Source organism: Equus quagga, chromosome 2 (assembly GCF_021613505.1).
Source record: "Equus quagga isolate Etosha38 chromosome 2, UCLA_HA_Equagga_1.0, whole genome shotgun sequence".
Taxonomy (NCBI): Eukaryota; Metazoa; Chordata; class Mammalia; order Perissodactyla; family Equidae; genus Equus; species Equus quagga.
In genome coordinates this window covers 69,065,546-69,086,867 of record NC_060268.1, presented here as the reverse complement: position 1 = coordinate 69,086,867, position 21,322 = coordinate 69,065,546, and the positions used below count along the sequence as shown (strand labels likewise).

General features: G+C 38.6%; 1 protein-coding gene across 10 annotated transcripts in view; it reads right to left on the bottom strand.

Moving 5' to 3' along the window:
* The window catches only part of SCAPER (S-phase cyclin A associated protein in the ER), a 513,402-nt gene that overhangs the window by 121,730 nt on the left and 370,350 nt on the right, over positions 1-21,322 (bottom strand). For all 10 annotated transcript variants that reach the window (XR_006887542.1, XM_046653964.1, XM_046653961.1 and 7 more), the window contains one exon: positions 18,941-19,064. Coding sequence is in view for 9 of the 10 variants with exons in the window: in XM_046653964.1 (XP_046509920.1) it covers positions 18,941-19,064 (124 nt within the window). In the remaining variant the exon portion in view is untranslated. The remainder of the gene's footprint in view (positions 1-18,940; positions 19,065-21,322) is intronic.

Genomic DNA, 21,322 nt, shown 5'->3' with positions numbered 1-21,322 from the left:
CTGCTAATTTTTGCATCCATTGATGATTCTCTCTTGCAGTTATTACTACTATGATGTTTGTCTGATGGAGATTTTTCTTTTTCTTTTCTTTTTTTTTTTTGAGGAAGATTAGCCCTGAGCTAAGTACTGCCAGTCCTCCTCTTTTTTGCTGAGAAGACTGGCCCTGAGCTAACATCCATGCTCATCTTCCTCCACTTTATATGTGGGATGCCTACCACAGTGAGGCTTGCCAAGTAGTGCCATGTTCGCAGCTGGGATCTGAACCAGCAAACCCTGGGCCACTGAAGCAGAATGTGTGAACTTAACCGCTGCACCACCGGGTCGGCCCCAATGATTTTTCTATTTTTCATCATTCCCTCTCATTTATTAATTAATTCACTGAATTTTTTATTTCAGTTATTGTATTTTTCAGTTTGATTTTTTTTAAAGCAGGCATTTGACTTTGTTGGACTCAAACTGCAAAAGTCTATTGGTAGATAGCAGCTAAAATCTCAGTTCAGTTCTGTTGTCTTTAGCTGAAGTACTTGGAGTCTGTCCATGCATACATGTATGGTACTAGGATCATATAGGTATTTAAAAATAATTAGTGCATCCCCCTCTCTGAATATCATCTTCAGATTCTAGCAGCAGTCTTTGCCCTGAATTCTGTCCTCTAGTTCTTTAGGTCAGAAATATTGTGTATTTTCTATGGTAGCCATCCCATGTGGTACGAACTGTGACCTACCCTTAGGATAAAAGCCATAAAACCAGGAAACTCACACAATGCTGTTCTCTTCTTCCAGGTGTCTATTCCAATCAGAATCTGTCTGCTTTTGATTAGTCTTTAGTAACTTCACATATTTGTTGGTTTTATAGGTTATCTAGAGTTTATATTTGTTATTTGCAGGAAAGTCAGTCTGATAGGAGCTTATTTAGTCATATCTGAAGCAGAACTGGATCATCCGTATAATACTGATTCCTCCAAATTTTTTAAGACTTGCTGTTTGAACTAGTGCATAGTCAATTCTTATAAAATTTCCATGTGTGCTTATAATGTATATTCTCTAATGTTGCACATTGGGTTCTATCTATGAGCATTAAACCAAGTTTGTTCATTTTTTTATTCAAACCTTTTACATGTTTAATAATTCTGTTTGCTTACCCTACCACTGGAAAGCAATGTGATAAAATCCCACTATGATGCTGAAGGTGTCAATTTCTCCCTCAAGCAGTCAATTAATGAGTTCAGGTGATAGTAATAATGATGGTGATGATATTATTTCACATGACTGCATTGGAAGGGCAATTAGACCTATAATCTGACCCATATTCTTTCACTAGATTAATTTCTAATGTAGCTTTGAGGGTAAAGTTCTATATCAGTCATACTATCCCTTAACTGTTCTCACCAAACTTAAATCAGTAGTGTGTCAAGTAAGACAGTGGAAAGAACGCTAGGTTGGGAATAGAAGACCTGAATTTGAATCCCAGTTCTATTGGTATCAGGCTGTGAAACTTTTGGCAAGTATCCCACCCATCTCCTATCCCTCTCCTCTTCTGAGTTCCATTGTACTCATCCGTAAAACAAGAGGACTGACCTAGACCAGATACTATGAAGGCCTCGTCTCTGGTTCTGATATTCTAGGTATCAGTAAGATATATGGCCTATTAGACACAAACCAGAGTTCACATTATTGATGAAGAAAAGGGCAGGGTGTCCTTGAAAGGTTGAGCAAATGCCACATAGTGAGAAAAGGAAGAAACAAGATGCAACTGGCATCAGGAAAAGTACTGTTACCTGCAGAGGCCTGAAGGATTTCTGCTCCCATATAAGTAACTATGGGTCCATGTTCTGGCTCCTTAGTACAAAGAAAACAATGTGGTGAATGGCCAGTTCCATGCCTTTGCTGCTATAATGAAAATCAAACTGGCACCTGCAAGGCTCTGCACACAACTCAGTGAAAAACAATCCCCTTGCTGTAAGGCTGCACTTATATATTCTTTGTATACAGGGTTTTCTTGTCACCTTCTGAAAGTGCTCACCGACAGCCTCTTTGATCCAACAGTATCATATCAATTATTTAAGGTTTGTACATCACTTACATCACTTTTCAATTAACAATCTCCTTGGCTGCAAAAAATATATACACACAATTTATGAGCACATTCTTTAAATATTCCATGAAGAACAGGTTACTATGAATTAAAAATAAGAATGCTAATAAAATATTCAATGCCTTTTAAAATGCAACAAAACATCAAGAAATTATAAATCTTTTACTTAAACGCTTCTTCAGTGTATCCTACGCAGGTGATGGTATTAAACATGTATAAAATTAAAGTCACAAAAATGTTGCTTTGTCTCATTTGTCAACTCAATAAAGTAAGGACACATCAGTTTAGGTTATAGGAAGAAAAGTCCTGCAGAGGGACTCAGGAGACTAGGATCCAGGTCATGGGTTGATCACCAGGTAGTCATGTGATCTCTCTGCCACATCTCAATGTGCTCATCTGCAATACGGATTGTTTAGAATTGGTCCAACGTTAAAAGTCTATCAATCTATTTCCACAGCACTCAGTAATACTTTCATTGGCCTTTTTTTTTATTATGGTAAAAAACATGTAACATAAATTTATCCTCTAACAATTTTTAATATACATTATAGTCTAACTATATGTACATTAATGTAAAAAAGATTTCTAGAACTTTTTCATCTTGCATGACTGAAAGTGAAAGTCATTGAACAGCAACTTCCGATTACCCCTCACCCCAGCTCCTGGCAATCACCATTCTACTTTCTGTTTTATGATTTTGACTACTTCAGATATTTCATAGAAGTGAAATCACGCAGTGCCTGTCCTTCTGTGACTGACTTATTTTACTCAGCACAATGTCCTCAAGGTTCATTTTTGTTGCAGCATATGACAGGATTTCCTTCTCTTTAAATGGCTGAAAACCATTCCATCATATGTATATACATTTTCTTTATCTATTCCTCTGTCAAGGGACATTTAGGTTCTTCCAACCTCTTGGCTATCATCAATAATGCTACAGTGAACATGAGACTGCAAATATCTATTTCAGATACTGATTTCAATTCTTTTTGGATAAATACCAAGAAATGATCCCATATGGTAGTCCTATTTTTAATTTCTTAAGGAACTGTCATACTGTCTTCCAAAGTGGCTGCACCTTCCCATCAGCAGCGCACAAGGTTTTCAATTTCTCCACATTCTCACCAATCCTTGTTATTTTCCGTGTTTTTGATTGCTTTTTTTTAAACAATGGTCATCCAAATAGGTGTGAAATATGTCATTGTGCTTTTGATTAGCATTTCCCTGATGATTAGTGCTGTTGAGCATCTTTTCATATGCTTTTTGGCTGTTTGTATATCCTCTTGGGAGAAATGTCTATTCAAGTCTCTTGACCATTTTTTAATCAAGTTATTTGTTTATTGGCTGGTGAGTCATAGGAATTCATTATGTATTTTGGATAGGAACCTCTTATCAGGTATATAATTTTCAAATACTTTCTCCCATTCCATAGGTTACCTCTTCATTTTGTTGATTGTTTCCTTTGCTGTACCAAAGTTTTTTTAGTTTGTGTAGTTCCATTTGTTTACTTTTGCTTTTGCTGCTTGTGCTTTTGGTATCACAGCCAAAAAATCACTGCTAGGACCAACGTCAAGGAGATTTTTCCTTATGTTTTCTTCTAGTTTTAGAGTTTCAGGTCTTACATTTAAGTCTTTATTCCATTTTGACTTAATTTTTGTGAATGGTGTAAGCTAAGGGTCCAATTTCATTCTTTCGCATGTGGATATCCAATTTTCCCAATAGCATTTATTGAAGAGACTATCCTTTCCCCTTTGTATATTCTTTATGCCTTTGTCAAATATTTGTTGACTGTATATACATCAGTTCATCTCTGGGTCCTCTATTCTATTCTGCTGGTCTGTGTGTCTGTTTTTAATGCCACTTTACTCTAATCTTAATTATTTCCTTCCCTCTGCTAACTCTGGGCTTAGATTTTTTTTCTTTTTCCAATTCTGTGAGGTGCAAAGTTAAGTTGTTTATTTGAAATCTTTCTTCATTTTTAATGCAGGCATTCATTGCTATTTTAAACTTCCCTCTTAGCACTGCTTTTGCAGCATCCCACAAGTTTGGGTGTATTATATTTTGATTTGTCTCAAGATATTATCTAATTTCTCTTTTGATGTCTTCTTTGACTCTGGCTTTTCATGAGTGTGTTCTTTAATTTCCAGATATTTGTGTTTAATTTCCACATATTTATACTTACAGTTTTCTCTCTGCCATTAATTTCTATTTTCATTCCATCTTGGTTAGAAAACTTACTTGGTACCATATCAGTTTTCTTAAATTTATTGACTTGTTTTGTGACCTAACGTGATCTATCCTAGAGGATGTTCCACGTACGCTTGAGAAAAATGTGTATTCTGCTGCTGTTGGCTGAAATATTTTGTTTATGTGTATTATGTCCATTTGGTCTACACTGTTGTTCAAATCCTTTGTTTTGTTATTAATTTTCTTTCTGGATGTTTATCCAGTATTGAAAGTAGGGTACTGAAATCCCCTACTTTTTTGTTTTGCTGCTGTCTTCTTCTCCTTTGAGTTGTTTCAATGTTTTCCTGCTTATATTTGGGTGTTCTGATGGGTGTATATGTATTTACAATTGTTATATTTTCCTGGAAAACTGACCTTTTATTATTATGTAATGTCCTTTTTTATCACTTCTGAGAGTTTTTTTCTTTTGACCAAGATTAGCCCTGAGCTAACATCTGCTGCCAATCCTCCTCTTTTTGCTAAGACTGGCCCTGCGCTAGTATCTATGCCCATCATCTTCTACTTTATACGTGGGATGCCTGCCACAGCATGGCTTGCCAAGCAGTGCGTGGGTCCGCACCCAGGATCTGAACCAGTGAACCCTGGGCCACTGAAGCTGAACATGCGAACTTAACCACTGCGCCACGGGGCTGGCCCCTTCTGAGACTTTTTGACTTCAGGTCTATTTTGTCTGGTATAAGTATGGCCACATGTGCGCTCTTTTGGTTACCATTTGCATGGAATATCTTTCTTAGTTCTTTCACTTTCAGCTTATGTATGTCCTTGAATCTAAAGTGAGTCTCTTGTAGACAGCATATAGTTGGATCTTATTTTTTGATTCATTCAGCCATTGTATGTCTTTTTATTGGGGAGTTTAATCTAGTTACATTTAAAGTAACTATTGATAGAGAAGGACTTATTGTTGCCATTTGGTTGTTTACTGCCTTATAGTTACTTTGTCCCTCATTCCCCTTTTGCTGTCTTCCTTTGTGTTACTGACTTTTTTGCAGTAACATGCTTTGATTCCTTTCACATTTGCTTTCCTGTATCTTCAATAGGTATTTTCTTTGTGGTTACCATTGGGCTTAAAAAAACACTTTAAAATAATAGTTTATCATAATAATAGTTTATTATATAATATTATAATTGTTATATTAGTTATAATACTCTATTTTAAGCTGATAACAATTTAACTGCCTACAAAGGCATTACACTGTTACTCCTCCCTGCATTTTCTATTACTGATGTCACAAACACACACTTTACATTATGTATCCATTAACATATTTTTTGTTGAGTTCATAATAGTTTATATCATTGTGAAATTTCAGTTGTACATTATTTCTTGTCTATCACCATATAAGTGCTCCATCTTCATCCCCAGTGCCCATCCCTCCATCCTCCTTCCCCTGGCAACCACTGGACTGTTTTCTTTTATCCATGTGTTTGTTTATATTCCACATGTGAGCGAAATCATATGGTGTTTGTCTTTCTCAGTTTGGCTTATTTTACTTAACATAGTATACTCCAGGTGCATCCATGTTGTTGCAAATGGGATGATTTTGTCCTTTTTTATGGCTGAGTAGTATTCTACTGTATACATACACCACGTGACGTATTCTTTATCCAATCATTGGTCTATGGGCACTTGGGTTGCTCCCATGTCTTGGCTGTTGTGAATAGTGCTGCAGTGAACATAGGGATGCATATGTTACTTTGGATTGTTGATTTCCAGTTGTGTGGATAGATACCCAGTAGGGGGATAGCTGGGTCATATAGTATTTCTATGTTTAGAATTCTGAGGAATCTCCATACTGTTTTCCATAGTGGCTGCACCAGTTTGCATTCCCACCAGCAGTGTATGAGGGTTCGATTTTCTCCACACCTTTGCCAACATTTGTTATTTTTAGCCCTAGTGATTATAACCATTTTAACAGGTGTCAGGTGGTATCTCAATGGAGTTTTGATTTGTATTTCTGGGATGATTAGCGATGTTGAAGATCTTTTCATATGCTTATTGGCCATCTATCTTCTTTGGAAAAATGTCTGTTCATATCCTCTGTTCATATTTTGATTGGGCTGTTTGTTTTTTTGTTGTTCAGTTCGGCAAATTCCTTATATATTATGCAGATTAACCCCTTGGAGATACATGATTTGCAAATATTTTCTCCTAATGGTGGGTTGTCTTTTTGTTTCAGTCTTACTTTCTTTTGCTTTGCAGAAGCTCTTTAGTCTGATGAAGACCCATTTTTTTTTTTCTTTTCTTTTCCTTGTCTGAGAGGACACGGTATTTGAAAAGATCCTTTTAAGTTCCATGTCAAAGAGTGTATTACTTATATTATCTTCCAGGAGTTTTATGGTTTCAGGACTTATCTTCAAGACTTTCATCCATTTTGAGTTTATTTCTGTGTATGACATGAGATAATGGTCTGCTTTCATTCTTTTGCAAGTGGTTGTCCAGATTTCCCAAAACTATTTATTGAAGAGACTATCTTTTCTCCATTGTATGTTCTTGGCACATTTGTTGAAGATTAGCTGTCTGTAGATGCGCAGTTTTATTTCTGGGTTTTCAGTTCTGTTCCATTGATCTGTGTTCCTGTTTTTGTACCAGTACCATGCTGTTTTAATTACTATGGCTTTGTAGTACATTTTGAAGTCAGGGACTGTGATGCCTCCAGCTTTGTCCTTTCTCAGGATTGCTTTAGCAATTCGGGGTCTTTGGTTGCCCCATATGAATTTTACGATTCTTTGTTCTATTTCTGTGAAGAACGTCATTGGGATTCTGGTTGGGATTGCATTGAATTTGTAGATATCTTTGGGTAGTAAGGACATTCTAACTAGGTTTATTCTTCCAATTCATGTGAATGAAATCTCTTTCCATCTCTTTATGACATCATCTATTTCTTTCAATAACGTCTTATAGTATTCATTGTATAAGTCCTTCACCTCCTTGGTTAAATTTAATCCTAGATATTTTAATCTTTTTGTTGCGACTGTGAATGGAATTATATTCTTGAGTTCTCATTCTGTAAGCATGTTATTAGAGTATAGAAATGCAACTGATTTTTCTAAGTTGATTTTGCACCCCACAACTTTGCTGAAGTTGTTAATTATTTCTATTAGTTTTCCAATGGATTCTTTGGGGTTTTCTGTATATAAGATCACGTTGTCTGCAAACAGTGAGAAGTTCACTTCTTCACTCCCTATTTGGATTCCTTTTATTCCTTTCTCTTGCCTAATTGCTCTGGCCAAAACTTCTAGTACTATGTTGAATAAGTGGTGATAGTGGGCATCCTTGCCTTGTTCCTGTTCTCAGGGGGATGGCGCTTAGTTTTTGCCCATTGAGTATGATGTTGGCTGTGGGTTTGTTATATATGACCTTTATTATGTTGAGGTAATTTCCTTCTATCCCAAGTTTGTTAAGAGATTTTATCATAAATGGTTGTCAGATCTTGTCAAATTCTTTCTCTGCATCTACTGAGATGATCATGTGGTTTTTAGTCCTCATTTTGTTAATGTAGTGTATCACACTGATTGATTTGTAGATGTTGAACCATCCTTGTGCGCCTGGTGTAAATTCCACTTCATCATGATGTATGATCTTTTGGATGTATTGCTGTATTCGGGTTGCCAATGTTTGGTTGAGAAGTTTCATATCTATGTTCATCAATGATATTGGCCTGTAGTTTTCCTTTTTTGTGTTGTCCCTGTCAGGCTTTGGTATCAGAGTGATGTTGGCCTCATAGAACGTGTTAGGAAGCATTCCATGTTCTCCAATTTTTTGGAAGAGCTTGAGAATAGGTATTAAATTCTCTCTGAAAGTCTGTTAGAATTTTCCAGGGAATCCATCTGGTGCTGTGCTTTTATTTTTACGGATGATTTTGATTAGTGTTTCAATCTCTTTACTTGTGATTGTTCTATTCAGATTATCTATTTCTTCTTGCTTAACCTTTGGGAGATTGTAAGCGTCTAAGAATTTATCCATTTCTTCTAGATTGTCCATTTTGTTGGCATATAGCTTTTCATAGTATTCTTGTACACTCCTTTGTATTTCTGTGGTATCTGTTATTTCTCCTCTTTCATTTCTAATTTTATTTATCTGAGCTTTCTCTCTTCTTTTCTCTGTAAGTCTGTCTAGGGGTTTGTCAATTTTATTTTTCTTCTCAAAGAATCAGTCCTTGTTTCATTGATCTTTCCCACTGCCTTTTTTGGTTCAATCGCATTTATTTCTGCTCTGACATTTATTATTTCTCTCCTTCTGCTGACTTTGGGCTTGTTTGTGCTTCTTTTTCTAATTTAGTTAGGTATAGTTTGAGATTGCTTATTTGGGATTTTTCCTGTTTGTTAAGGTGAGCCTGTAGTGTGATGAATTTCCCTCTTTGTACTGCTTTTGCTGCATCCCATGAGTTGATATGTTACATTTTCATTTTCATTTGTCTCCAGGAATTTTTTGCTTTTTCCTTTAATTTCTCCAATGACCCATTGGTCATTCAACAGCATGTTGTTTAGTCTCCACATCTTTGACCCTTTCTATTTTTTTCCAGTAATTAATTACTAGCTTTATAGCATTGTGATTGGAAAAGATGCTTGTCATTATTTCAATTTTCTTAAATATATTGAGGCTTGCCTTGTTTCCCAACACACTGTCTGTCCTTGAGAACGTTTCATGTGCACTTGAGAAGAATGTGTTTGCTGCTGCTTTTGGATGGAGTGTTCTATATACACATCTATTAAGTCCAACTAACCTAGCATTTCATCTAATTCCACTCTTTCCTTGTTGATTTTCTGTCTAGAAAATCTCTCCATTGATCTGAGTGGAGTGTGGAGGTCCCCTAATTTTATTGTTATTATTAATATCTTCTTTTAGGTTTGTTAATAGTTGCCTTATGTACTTTGGTGCTCCTGTGTTGAGTGCATAGATATTGATAAGTGTTATGTCTTCTTGGTGGAGTGTCCCTTTGATCATTACATACTGCCCCTCTTTGTCTCTCTTTACCTGCCTTATCTGGAAGTCTACTTTGTGTGATATAAGTATTGCAACATCTGCTTTCTTTTGTTTGCCATTAGATTGGAGTATCATCTTCCATCCCTTCACTCTGAGCCTGTGTTTGTCGTTGGAACTGAGATGTATTTCCTGGAGGCAGTATATTATTGAGTGTTGTTCTTTAATCCCTCTCGCCACTCTGTATCTTTTTATTGGAGAATTCAATCCATTTACATTTAGGGTGATTATCGATATATGAGGGCTTAATGCTGCCATTTTATCACTTGTTTTCTGGTTCTCTAGCATTTCCTTTGTTTCTCATCACATGTCTTTTGGTCTACCAATTGACTTATGTAGTTTTTTACATTGTGTTTCTTTGTTTTCTCCTTATTTATTATTTGAATTTCTGTTCTGCTTTTTGTTTGGTGGTTACCATGAGGTTTATATGCAAAAACTTGTAGATTTGATAGCGCACTTTCTAATGGCCTCTTATTTCCTTAGACTAAACTGATTCAGTCCCCTACCTTTTCCCCTCCTATGTTGTTTTTCTCACATCTTATTCTGTGTTATGAGTTTGTGGTTAAGCACAAGATTATCTTTGTCTTTGAGGTTTCCTTTCCCTTTATCCTTTATGTTATACTTGAATTTTGTTAACCTGTTCTGATATTATAGCCACAATTTTCTGATTTTTTCTACCTATTTATCTCCTTACTCTGTGCTTTGTAATCCTTTTCTCCCTGTTTTCTTTATTTTCAGGTATGAGGGCCTTCGTCAGGATTTCTTGTAGAGGCGGTCTCATGGCTACAAACTCCCTTAGCTTTTGTTTATCTGGGAAAGTGTATATTTCTCCAACATAGCTGAAGGATATTTTCGCAGGATAGAGTATTCTTGGCTAAAAGTTTCTGTCTTTCAAAGATTTGAATATGTCATTCTAGTCTCTCCTAGCCTCTAAGGTTTTTGCAGAGAAATCTGCTGAAAGCCTGACAGGGGTTCCTTTGTAGGTTATTTCCTTCTGCCTTACTGCCTTTATTATTTTTTCTTTGTCATTCACTTTTGTCAGTTTCACTAATATATGCCTTGTGGTAGGTCTTTTTACATTGACATAGTTAGGAGATCTGGTAGCCTTCCTCACATGGATTTCCATCTTCTTCCCTAGGTTTTGGAAGTCCTCTGCTGTATTTCTTTGACCAAGACTTCTGCTCCATTCTCCTTCCCCCTCTTGAATACATATAATTCTTATGTTGCATTTCCTAATTGAGTCGGATATTTCTCAGAGGCTTTCTTCATTTCTTTTTAGTTTTAGTTCTTTCTCCTCCTCTATCTGCAGCATTTTAACATGTATATCCTCTATTATGCTGATTCGTTCTTTTATGATGTCTGCTCGAGTGTTCAGGGAATCCATATTTTGTTTTATCTCATCCACTTTGTCTTTCATTTCCAATATTTCTGATTGGTTCTTCTTTATAGTCTCCATCTCTTTTGAGAAGTAGCTCCTGAACTCACTGAATTGTTTCTCTACATTCTCTTTTAACTTGGTGAGTTTTTTGATGATAGCTATTTTGAATTCTCTGTCACTTAGATGACCTATTTCTGTGTCTTCAGGACTGATTTCTGGGTACTTAGCATTTTTTCTCTTCTGGACAGTTAATATAATTTTTGATTCTGTTAGAGAGTGTGGCTCTGTTCTTCCACATCCTGGTATTACTGCTCACCATTACTACCCATTTAGGTAGTACTGGGGTCAAGAGCTGTGTATCCTAAGCCCTCTGAATTCTGCTGGGATCCCTGGCACTGGAGCCAGTGCTGGGCGAGTAGGGAGGAGGGGTGCTTTCTTCTTCATGCTCCTGCAGGCTTACTTGCTGTGCCCTTGCTAAGTGCTCTCCTGGGTGTTGGCTTGATGAAGTCACCTCCGTGACAGCTTTCACCTCAGCAGCAGGCTTTCCCCTAGGCTGCAAGGGAACTCAAAGATCTTTGATGATCCTGTGAATGAGCATCCCCCCCTTCATTCCTTCTAAGAGGTGGTGGTCAGTCCCATATTGCAGTCTTTTTGGGGAAGGAGCGAAGTTTGCTCTTACCACGTTCCACCTCCTCTGAGGGGGGCTCCAGCCTCTCCATCCTCCAACGTATGGTTTTGCGGATCTCTAGACGTCTTTTTTGTTGCGTGGATGTCTTGTGCTGGAGTATGAACGTCTTTTTCATTCTATTGTGGAGGGGAGAGATCACCAGGAGAGCTCACCCTGCCAGGATGCTGATGTCACTCTTCAACTTATTTTAATAGTTATAGTTATTTGTATATTTTTGTCTTTTAATTTGTATACCACAATTAAGAGTGATTTACACCCCACATTACAGTATTAGAGCATTCTTTACTTGTTTATATCTTTACCTGTACCAGTGAGCTTTATACTCTCATATGCTTTCGTGTTGCTATTTAGAATGTTTTTGCTCTATTTGAAGGACTCTATTGAAGGACTCCCTTACTCCCTGCTTGTAAGGCAGGTCTAGTACTGATGAATTGCCACAGCTTTTGTTTATCAGGGAAAGTTTTTACTTCTCCTTAATTTTTGAAGGATAGCTTTGCTGGATAGTGTTTTTGGTTGGCATTTTTTTCTTTTAGCATTTTGAATTTATCATCTTAGACATTCAGCACTCTTTTTCATTCTTTTTTCTTTTGTTCCTGTGACTGGATAATTTTAAATGACCTGTCTTTGAGTTTGCCAATTCTTTCTTCTGCTTGATCAAAACTGTTCTTGAAATTCTCTAGCTAATTTTTCAGTTTAATTATTGCATTCTTCTGCTCTAAAACTTCTGTTTGGTTCTTTTTATATTTTTTATCTCTTTGTTGCTATTTTTATTTTATTTATAGTCATATTCTGGAGCTCACAGAGCATCTTTATAATGATTATTTTGAATTCTTTCTCATTTAATTCACACATCTGTTTCTTTAGGATTGGTTGCTGGAGACTTATCTTGTTCCTCCATATGGGCCATGGTTCCCTGTTTCTTTGTGTGTCTCATAACTCTCTGCTGGGATCTGCACATCTAAACAACAGGCACCTCTTCTTTTTATATACTGGCTTTGTAAAGGGGAAGATATCAAGCACCGTGGCTAGGGAATCTGGGGGTCTCTAAAGCTTTATTGTTGGGGGATGCAACTTCTTGGGCCTATGTGTGTGATTTCTCTTTTCTCTCTTGCTCCCTCTGGTGTCTGGCTGCAGCACTGCAAGTTCTCTGGTTCTACAGCAGCAAGTTGCCATGCTCTCTCTTGTTCTCAGGGGCAGCCAGGCATCCAGAGTATGCCAGGTCCCCACCAGTGCCCTGAATCAAGTGAGATAGGTACAAGTTCCTTGGGAAGCCCATCAAAAAGCCAGAATGCTAGACTCACATGCTACTCTTCTCTCTCTCTCTCTCCTGAAGGAGAACCTCTAAGCTGGGGTATTATCTGCCAGTGGCTAAGTTGTGCCAGCTTGGGAGAGGGGTGGTCACAAGTAAAGTTAAACATGTCTTCTTACCCATTTCAATGTGGCTGTTTCTGCCTTTGAAATTGCCCAGTGTATTGCAACATCTTAACTGTTTTCTGGAGTTCTCCTAATGGTATATTGACCTGTACCTTGTTGTTAACTTGGTAACTCCGTGGTGGAACAAGGGCTGGGACCTCCTATTCTGCCGTCCTGCTCTTTTCACTGGTCTTTTTATTGCCTTCCAATGTGCATGTCTGGTCTCCTCAAGGAGACAATTTGAAGCTAGACACCCACTGTTACATGCACTGAATGATTTAGGTACAGAGAAGATGTTAACAATAACTTACTGAATGCAGGAAGAAATCTGCTGTAACATATATTAAAGCTTTCATGCTTCTTGAAAGATAATACATCTGTGTTGGCCTTCATCCTAGATCATGCCCATCTAAATATACTGTTTTCGCAGGGCTCCAAATAAATTCCCCAGCAGCTTATCCTAAAAATCCTACTTTGAATCTATACTGCAAGAAAAAGCACATACTTTTACAGTGACACATGTGCTAATTTATCTTTTGTAAAAATCATAACCTAGAATTATAGAATTTCTACCCTTCCTCAAGACATAGTCGAATTTAATTTCTTCCCAAAAGTGTCTCTAGCGCCCCAAGTTAGAATTTATTCATTCACTGATCAAATATTTAACAAGTACCTCTTATGTGCCAAGTACTCTTCTAGGTCACTTGGGTTACGCTGTAGCTCTGATTGTGTTACAAAACTTCTTATAGCGTTTCTTTAATATTTATATATGCAAGTTCTTCCCTCCTTAACTGTGGGCTTCTAGAGTGAAGGAAGTGTGTCTAATCTACCTCTGTAACCCTGGTGTCTGCACAGTGCTTTGCGTATAATTGAAATGAAATATGAGAGTGCTAAAACAAACTCTAAGCAGCTAGACTAGAAAAAAACGTCTTCTAAACCATCTCAGTTTGCTAATGAACCAGAAAGGCTGAAGTGCCTCATAATCAGATGTCTTATAAACACTATCCTATCTCAATTAATTAGCTTCTTTATGTTTCTTTCTAATCCTTCTGGAAAATGTCTTTTTTTTTTTTTTGAGGAAGATTAGCCCTGAGCTAATAGCTCCCACCAGTCCTCTTCTTTTTGTTGAGGAAGACTGGCACTGAGCTAACATCCATGCCCATCTTCCTCTACTTTATAAGTGGGACACCTGCCATAGCATGGCTTGCCAAATGGTGCCATGTCTGCACCCCGGATGTGAACCAGCGAACCCTGGGCCGCCGAAGTGGAACGTGCAAACTTAACTGCTGCGGCACCGGGCCGGCCCCTGGAAAATGTCTTGATGACTATTTTCTATCCTTTACTTAAAGAGTACTAATAAGTTTGTGGTCCACATTTCAGTAACTCTGCCTCAAAACAAGTGAGCAAGAAAAATGGAAATGCACTCAAGTGATTTACAGAAATGTAAAAACCATCAATAGCCACCACCACCTCCACCTCCTGAAAATTAGGAAACACACCCACCTCTCCCAACTGCCACAAACTCAGTCACAGCAGTGTTAGAATTGACAGCTAGAGAATAAAGAGCCTAAAAGGAACTTTAAAACCAGGAACTGCCACGTATAAGGAAAGGTGGAATAAAATGTGTTTGGCAAACAAATGTCCCAGGATCCCAGTTCAATATTGAGCAAAATAAACACAGAATGTGATGAAATCCATTGGCTGGGAGATTAAAAGCTTTTCTGAATGTCAAGAAACCCTGAGGTCACAAGCAAGGAAATATTATTCAAAAGAAACTGGGGCTTTCAAAGAAAAGGGAGAGGATCAAGCTACTTACAAACTCCCAGTACATGGTAGATGCTTAATAAATGATAGCTATTTCAAAGTCCATTAGAGCTCTCATCAAGATGGCGGCGTAAGCAGACTCTGAACTCATCTCCTCCCAAGAACACAACCAGGTTACAACTATTTTTGGAAAAATTACCTTGTATAGAAAACTGAAAACTGGATAAAAAGAACCCCCACAACACGGGACAGTCCTGACTAAGGTGGAAGGGGCAGAAATTCCTGCTAGAGAGAAAAAATCACCTTTGGGAGCAGCGGAATTTCTCAGCCGCCCAAGCGGGAGCCATCCTAAGGTACACAGTCCTCCCTGCAGGAGTGAGGTCCGGAGTCGGGGCTTATACTGCTATAAGCATCCTTCAGACTCAACACAACTACTGAGACAAGGGTCTCATTATCTGGCTTCGCTGGCCATTAACTGCAGCGGGGAATACCCGCAGAAAAGCTATCGGGCGAAAGCCGAAAAGACCCGGGTCTTCAAGGGCCCAAGCACAAACTTCCCCGTCTCAGCAACCTAAAATCACCAGAGAGAAGGCTGACAGTCCTTTGGTGAAGAGACTCACCTGGTGGGCTCTGGGGGCATCTCGATGAGAGGAGGGATCTCTCCAGAGACTGAGACATTCGTCGGGGTCATTGTTCTGACCTGGTCCAGGCGTGCTGACACAGACCCTGGGCAGACGCCATTGAGGTTCTTCCCCAGGCCTGTTAGCCCAGGGGGCTGCCACACCCACTAGAGCACAGATTTAATCCAGTTCAGCCAGGGCAGGCAGCCCAGTCTAGGGACCCGCCCCACCCAACAGTAGCCCTCAGGCTTCTTGTCGGCCTGCATTTTCTGGGTGCCTTTATCCTCTACAGGCAGGTGAGTGTGTCCACCTCTGTGTGGCGGGACCTGTGTGAAGACCAGGGTAACTGTGGGGGGCACTAGTGGAGAGGTGGGGGCGTTTGCAGTGGGGCATCAGGGTACGCTCCAGGGGGCTGGGAAATGCATACAGACCAGGACTGCGTTGACGGGGTGAGTGGTCCTGTGGGTCCTGTCCAAGCTCACCAATACTTAAAAGAAAAGAAATGCAACCAACAACTCAGTTAAATAATGGGAAAAAGATCTGAACAGAGATTTCTCCAAAGAAGATATATAGATGGCCAACAGGCATATGAAAAGATGCTCAACATCATTAGCCATCAGGGAAATGCAAATCAAAACTACAATGAGGTATCACCTCACTCCGGTCAGAATGGCTATAATTAACAAGACAGGAAACAACAAGTGTAGGAGAGGATGTGGCGAGAAGGGAACCCTCGTACACTGCTGGTGGGAGTGCAAACTGGTGCAGCCACTATGGAAAGCAGTATGGAGCATCCTCAGAAAATTAAGAATAGATCTACCATATGATCCAGCTATCCCACTGCTGGGTATCTGTCCAAAGAACTTGAAAACACAAATGCATAAAGATACATGCACCCCTATGTTCACTGAAGCATTATACACAATCGCCAAGACTTGGAAGCAACTTAGGTGCCCATCAAGGGACGAATGGATAAAGAAGATGTGGTATATATACACAATGGAATACTACTCAGCCACAAGAAGTGATGAAATCCAGCCATTTGTGACAACGTGGATGGACCTTCAGGTTATTATGAGAAGTGAAATAAGTCAGAGGGAGAAAGCCAAATACCATGTGATCTCATTCATAAGTAGAAGATAACAATAATGACAAACAAACACATAGCAATGGAGATTGGATGGGTGGTTACCATAGGGGAAGAGGGGAGAGGGGAGGGCAAAAGGGGTGATTAGGCTCACATGTGAGGGGATGGACTATAATTAGTTTTTGGGTGGTGAACATGAAGTGATCTACACAGAAGTTGAAATATATTACGATGTACATCTGAAAGCTATATAATCCAATGTTACTGCAGAAAAAAAAATGATAGCTATTTCAAGGAACTGAGGTCTAGCTCAAATGTCCCTCCTCTGTGATGTCCCAGGCAGAACTAGTGAACTCCTTCTTCTCCTGTATTCTCCTCTCCACTGTACTCTGTATAGGCTGCCATCACATCATTTACCATATGAAACCTATATATCTGTTCCCACTCCTAAGCAGGGATTTCCTGGATGATTGGGATCATATCCTATGCTTCTCTGGAATTGGAAATAGTAGGCACTTAACTGTTAAATGAGAGAATAAATAAACTACCTCATATGATCTCTCTCAATAAAAACAGGTTTTGACCAGAAAAGCATGAAGTACTAGGATGGAAGATACTGTCCGTAAGTCGTCTTCTTCATTCCTTCACATTTCAAATGCCCTTCTCTTTCATTACTTGTTCTGTTCAAAGTACACTAATGTCTCTTCTTCCATTACCAATACAGAATAAGTTTCACGAAGTAAATTCTTCCAGATGATGCAGCATGGAACAGGGGAAGAGCATGGGATTTGGTTTTTTATTTGTCACTTCTTATTTTGAAATAATTTTAAACTAACAGATATATTGCAAAAATAGTAGAGTTCCCTTCAATTACTATCTCCTACTGTTAACATCTTACAAAACCATAGTATAATTATGGAAAGCAGGAAATTAACATTGAGCCAATAAAACTGACTATTCTATAGACCTTATTTGAATTTCCCAATTTTCCCACTAATGTCCTTTTTTTGGTCTAGGATCCCATACTACACTGAATTGTCAGGTCTCCTAAGTCTCCTCCAATCTGTGACAGTTCCCCAATCTTTCCTTGTCTTTCATGACATGGACACTTTTGAAAAGTATCCGCCAGTTATTGTGTAGAATATCCCTCAATTTGGGTTTGACAGACGTAAGTTTGACTCTTGGCTCTGTGACTTACTATTTATGTATCTTTGGGCAAGCCAATCCCTTTGGGACTCAAGTTTCCTCATCTGTAAAACTGGACAATAATACTGACTTTATGTTTTAAAAATTAAATGAGGCAATATATATTAAAATACTAAGTATTTTCTCCTTGTCCCTGCCTTTCAACTATTTCTGACAGAATTTTTTGCTAAAACGTCCTACCAATATTTTATTCCTTTCTTTTCTGGATAAACCATATTTAGTTTAGCCCTCAAGTGATGACTCAGTGTCATCACTATACATGCCCATTGTGGTAACTGTAACAGCTCTAGCTCTGTGTCATTGTTCTCTCTCATTGCTGGCCCCTTCCATTGTCAGTACACTTCCCTGGAAGGGCTTCATACATTCCCTTTCTGATTTTCAGCTTGAGACACGTGGGGATCCATTTATTCACTCACATATTCATCAATGACTGAATCTACTGCCAGGCCCTGTATTAGGATCTTGGATAGAGTGTTCAGTTACCTTCTGTCCTTGTTGAGTTTATGTCTAACATAGAAAATGGACAAGTAAATAGCTAATGTGATCAATTCTACGAAAGATGTAACGCCTAGAGCATATAAGAAGAATACCTAACCTAGACTTGGGGAAAGAGTCAGGCTGGGGAAGGTTTCATGAAGAAGGAGCCATTATGTCTCAGTTAAGGTCTGCAGAATGTGTAGAAATTAACCAGATGGAGGAGGAAAGAGAGCAAAAGGCGTGTAGTTTAGGAAGAGCTATTAGAACTATGTGCTGAGTAAAAGTAGATCGGTTCTGAAAAATAAATCTCTTATGTTGTAAACTTGCAGCTTGAGAACGATTTTGTGCCAATACCTCAGGGGCTCAGAAACTTCACCAGGAAACTTCTGGCCCCAGGGCTGTGTTCTGGAGACTGCAGTTCACAGACCTAAACCTTTAGATATTACACTGAGCTTACCTCTTGGAACATCTGTGAACTAAAGTAAAATTTAAGGCTACAATTGGCTGCTTGTTCCACTTTCAAAAGTATAACAGGTTTGTCCATTTCTGGCAGAGGACTTTCTTGCTTAAAAAATAAAATCAATGGCCATCAAAAAGTCCTTTTTAAACTAACCCTTTTAACTGAGCTAGCAAGAGAGGTTTTGAGGTTTTCTGAGCTTTCTTCTCTTCTATAGCACACTCATTCCTGTGGCTTCAGAGGTTTGGCTTTGAGTCTAGCCGATTCCAAAGCTTCAGTCTAACCATGTAAATCTGTGATCTTGGCAAGTGTTACAAGTATATTATCCATTAAATATTGGAACTAAAGAGAATCCAATATGAGATTTTCAAATTAAGTGGTTTCTTTGCCAGTCCCTATTTAACTCTTCCAATGATCTTTACTTTTTTCCATCTGAAGAGTAAATAAGCTAAATTCTTTTAGTTTTCTCCACAGGGAATATTTTTCAAACCTTAACTGCTTCTAACTCAAAGCAATAATCTTACATACCGTCAACTGGTGTATCAGGAGGTCCATTAAAAAGGTAATCTTGTTACTAAACAGAACATCAGTGCAGTTTTCTGAACAATTATTGCAGGTGAGGTTGTAAACATTGACTGCATTGCAGAGAGACCTAATAGAAGGAGAAAAACATCATTTATAAAACCTGAGCAGCTCTTCTCTAAACAATTTAAAATACGTAAAATGAATAGTACAATAGCAAGAGGCATGGGATGGAAGACACTCTAAAAACCAAGCCAAATACTATTAGGTACGAGGACCATCAGCTAGACATAAAAGCTTATAATTTTTATCCAAAGTCCAGTGTTCATTTGTACCTAGTACTTGCCTCTTATTAATTTCTTAGTTGCAGCAGCAGACAATGGAAACATATTTACCAGTCCATCTGATAATATCTTAATAATCTAAGATTAGATATTACCCAGGAACTTTGGGATCTAAAATTCTTGGAATAAACCCAGAAAAAAGGGTCTGTCAAAGCTTCTGTTCCCAGATCTTCTGGTCCAAGAAAAGGGCAAATGACGGAAGGAGGGAGCACACATGAGGAGAAACTAGAGGCTTTCCCTGTGAGACAAGAAGTGCAGAGTTCTGAGGAGTGAGCAACACACCTGTTTGGAGGTGTGGACATGGTTCCAGAGTGCCTCAGCAGAGGAGGACCTAGAGAGTACAACAGTGTAAGGTCAAACTGGTCAAAGAAATGCTTTCTTTTAGGGATTAAAAAAAGTATTTGCCAGGGCCAGCCAGGTGGTATAGTGGTTAAGTTTGCAAGCTCCACTTCAGCAGCCCGGGGTCCAGGGGTTCAGATCGCGGGCACAGACCTACACACTGCTCATCAAGCCATGCTGTAGCAGCGTCCCACATACAAAATAGAGGAAGATTGACACAGATGTGAGCTCAGTGACAATCTTCCTCAAGCAAAAAGAGAAAGATGGGAAACAGATGTTAGCTCAGGGCCAATCTTCCTCACCAGAAAAAAAATTATATTTCATTGTTTAAAGAAACTTTTGGAGCAACAAACTCAATGAGCACTCTTCTGGGTGCTTTGAAGACTCTAATTAAAACCTGCATTGCCTGAGTGTTCAATGTTGATTCTAGCCTGAATAAATCTCCTGCTTAAGTTCCATGTACAAATGTTTTGATTTAGTCTCTTCTAATCAGTCCTCAAGAACAATAATTCTTAAAGTGTGATCCATGGACGAGTGACATCAATATCAACTGGGAACTTTTTAGAAATGCAAATTCCTAGGCTTCATCCTAGACCTACTAAATAGAAACTCTTGGGCTGAACTCCAGCAAGTTGTGCTTTGACAACTTCTACAGGTAATTCTGATGCACCTTTAAGTCAGAAAACCACTGCTCTAAAGGTCAGGTTCTACAGTTTGACTGAGCACTGAAATTACCTATAGATCTTTAAAAACATATACTTGCCTGAGTTCCTCCCCTGGAGATGATAGCTGGGGGATGGGTGAGCTCCAGACATCTGCATGTTTCAAAAGCTCTATGGGCACTTCTGAGCTGCACCCAGAGTTGAGAAGTACAGTTCTAAGAACTACCATGTGAGTATGTATTCACTCAACAAATGTCTACGTGTCAATGGATTTTCCAGGCACTATGCTAGGTGGACAAGACCTCATGGAGGCTCTCTGTCCTCATGGAACTGACACTGTAGTGGGAGAGAGATGGTGAAGAGAGCCCCTGTTGTATCTGTAACCATCTGTTTAACTGATATAGTTGTATCTTGTGCTTCACATAATTGATAGGTCGCTGAGAACTGGGCATAATAGGGTATATTGGTAGAGTATGAGTATATACTCTATTGGTAGGGTATAAGAGTAGAGACATCGGAATAAGATATATCTAGGTTAGCATCCCAGTTCTGTCATTTGAGATTTTAGTAACTTACTCATTTAACATCTTAGCATCCATTTTCTCACCTATAAAACTGAGATAATATTACCTAAGCTTCACACGGTTGTCATGAGAATTAAATGACATGATATCTGTAAACTATTTAGGGCAGTGCCTGGCAAATGGTGAAATACTTAATAAATTATAGCCTTTATTAGGGTTATTAGTATTATTCTTGTTATGAATAAGGCACAAATGAAATATTAATAAATTGAATCAAATAAAGCATGCTATAGAAGCTATTATTTCCAGGTTAATAAAGCACATTGCTTCCCAAATCTTTTCAAGGTATGCTGGCATGAACAATGGAAAGAACTTTAAGTTGAAGAGAGCCAGGAGGAGACTCAGCTCTGTCTGGCCTCATTCAATCACTGAGGGCTGTACAGAAAAACCTTGGTACACAGGTAAGTCATTATGACCCTTGGTTAGAGGTTCTACTAAGCAAATCCTTCATAAATGCAA